Source organism: Cariama cristata, unplaced genomic scaffold, assembly GCF_000690535.1.
Source record: "Cariama cristata isolate BGI_N322 unplaced genomic scaffold, ASM69053v1 scaffold36498, whole genome shotgun sequence".
NCBI lineage: Eukaryota > Metazoa > Chordata > Aves > Cariamiformes > Cariamidae > Cariama > Cariama cristata.
Genome location: NW_009632285.1, coordinates 4,116 through 5,914, shown reverse-complemented (window position 1 = coordinate 5,914; position 1,799 = coordinate 4,116). Strand labels below are relative to the sequence as shown.

The 1,799-nt window shown below is 57.6% G+C and overlaps 1 protein-coding gene across 1 annotated transcript in view; it reads left to right on the top strand.

The window, feature by feature from the left end:
• Positions 1–51: 51 nt before the first annotated feature.
• The window catches only part of CHMP1A (charged multivesicular body protein 1A), a gene marked incomplete at its 5' end in the record, with an annotated part of 3,077 nt that continues 1,329 nt past the window's right edge, over positions 52–1,799 (top strand). Inside the window, 3 exons of the mRNA XM_009706295.1 lie at positions 52–138; positions 531–677; positions 1,233–1,361. Coding sequence (XP_009704597.1) covers positions 52–138; positions 531–677; positions 1,233–1,361 — 363 coding nt within the window. The remainder of the gene's footprint in view (positions 139–530; positions 678–1,232; positions 1,362–1,799) is intronic.

Genomic DNA, 1,799 nt, shown 5'->3' with positions numbered 1-1,799 from the left:
GTGTTGCTGCGTCGAGGAGCCCCCCGGTATCCTGGCACTAACCCGTTGCTTTCTCCGCAGTTCACAGCGAAGCAGCTGGAGAAGCTCGCCAAAAAAGCTGAGAAAGACTCCAAGGCCGAGCAAGCCAAAGTCAAAAAGGTGGGTGGGAGCTTGCCCTGCACATGGAGCTGCCGGGCTGGCGCTGCCAGCTCTTAGCACTCTGCCGGGCGGCTGGAGATCCAGCCTCCTGCTGTGTTCCACCAAGGGATGGGGGAAAGGGGCAGGTTGCCCTCCCCAGGCCTCGCTATGTGCGCCCGCTTGGCCTCCGAGTGTTTTGGGTCCCACCCTCAGCTCTCGAATCCGTCAGGTGGATGTAGTGCATCCCTGCGACACTGAGAAGGATTTAATATCCATTCAGGCAGGTGCTCAGCATTTTGAGGGTCACAGGAGAGCTATTTCCTGCTGGAAACCCGTCAGGCAGAAATGGAACATGCTTGTTTATAAACCTGCGGTGGATTCTCTGTGCAAATGGGTGCCCTTTGCCCTTCCAGGCCCTTCAGCAGAAGAATGTGGAGTGCGCTCGTGTCTATGCGGAGAATGCCATCCGCAAGAAGAACGAGGGGCTTAACTGGCTCCGCATGTCTTCCCGGGTGGATGCGGTGGCCTCCAAGGTCCAGACAGCAGTGACGATGAAGGGGGTAAGAGCTTCTGGGTGGATGTGGGGCTTTGAGACGGGTCTGTGCCCTGCAAAGAGCGAATGTTGGCTCTTCCCTTCTTGCTGCCTCGAACCACCTCGGACTTCCCTGTCCCAAAAAAGGATCCCGCTAAGCCTCGTAGTTAGCGCAGACCCTCCACTCGGGTTCAGGAGCTGAAGAGCCTGTCTGGGATGGCCTTGCAGTGGGGCTACTTTGTCGGGGGCGCGGGTTAAATCTTTAACCCGTGGCTGCGCAGAAGGAGAGGCTTGTGCCTGGAGTCTCCTGCGTCATGGCCTGTGTGAGGGTTGTGGGACCCGTCCTGCCAGCAGCGCTGCCCGAGGTCTTCAGTGACCGCACGTGGCTGGAGAAACCTGCAGCCGGGCTGAACCTGCAGAGAGCCGGCTGCAGCATCTGGTGAGCAGGCAGAGCCTGTCCTGCCTCGTAGCACTGCTGTGAGCATCAGAAATGCTGGCTTCTCTCTTGCTGACCTGGGTTTTACTCTCAGCAGTGATGTACCTTGCTTTTGGGGAGCATCTGTGAAGCAATTGTCTCTTGCAGGTGACGAAAAACATGGCCCAGGTGACCAAGGCCTTGGACAAGGCTCTGAGCTCCATGGACCTGCAGAAAGTGTCTGCGGTGATGGATAAATTTGAGCAGCAGGTTCAGAATTTGGATGTTCATACGTCGGTAAGTGCCACTGGCCTCTGAGGGGTCCAGGAGGGCTGGGAGCTGCTGGGTTTGGGAGGGTGGACTTGTTTCTGTGAACCATAATATGCTGTCTCTCAGGAGAGAGCTGAGTCCCAGCTGTAACTCGGGCTTTCACAGCAGTGCTCTGTTCCCCTCGGGGACTCCAGCTTCTGGTGTGGGAAACCCCCCCGAGCTGTTCACACAGTTCTGTCCCGGTGTTTGAGGAGAATGAGAGACGCTGGGGAAGACGCATCTCTGCTGCCTGACAGGGAAGGGGTGTGCCATGCAAAGAGGTTAACACAGCAGATGAGGAGAAGAGGGAGGGTGGCTGTCCCTGTGTCATAGCCAGCTGTTATTCAGAGGGGGTCTGCGACAAAACCAGACCTTGTGCCCCTCCGCTGTAGCCCTGCTGTCAGGCTTGAGGCTGTTCTCGCTGGG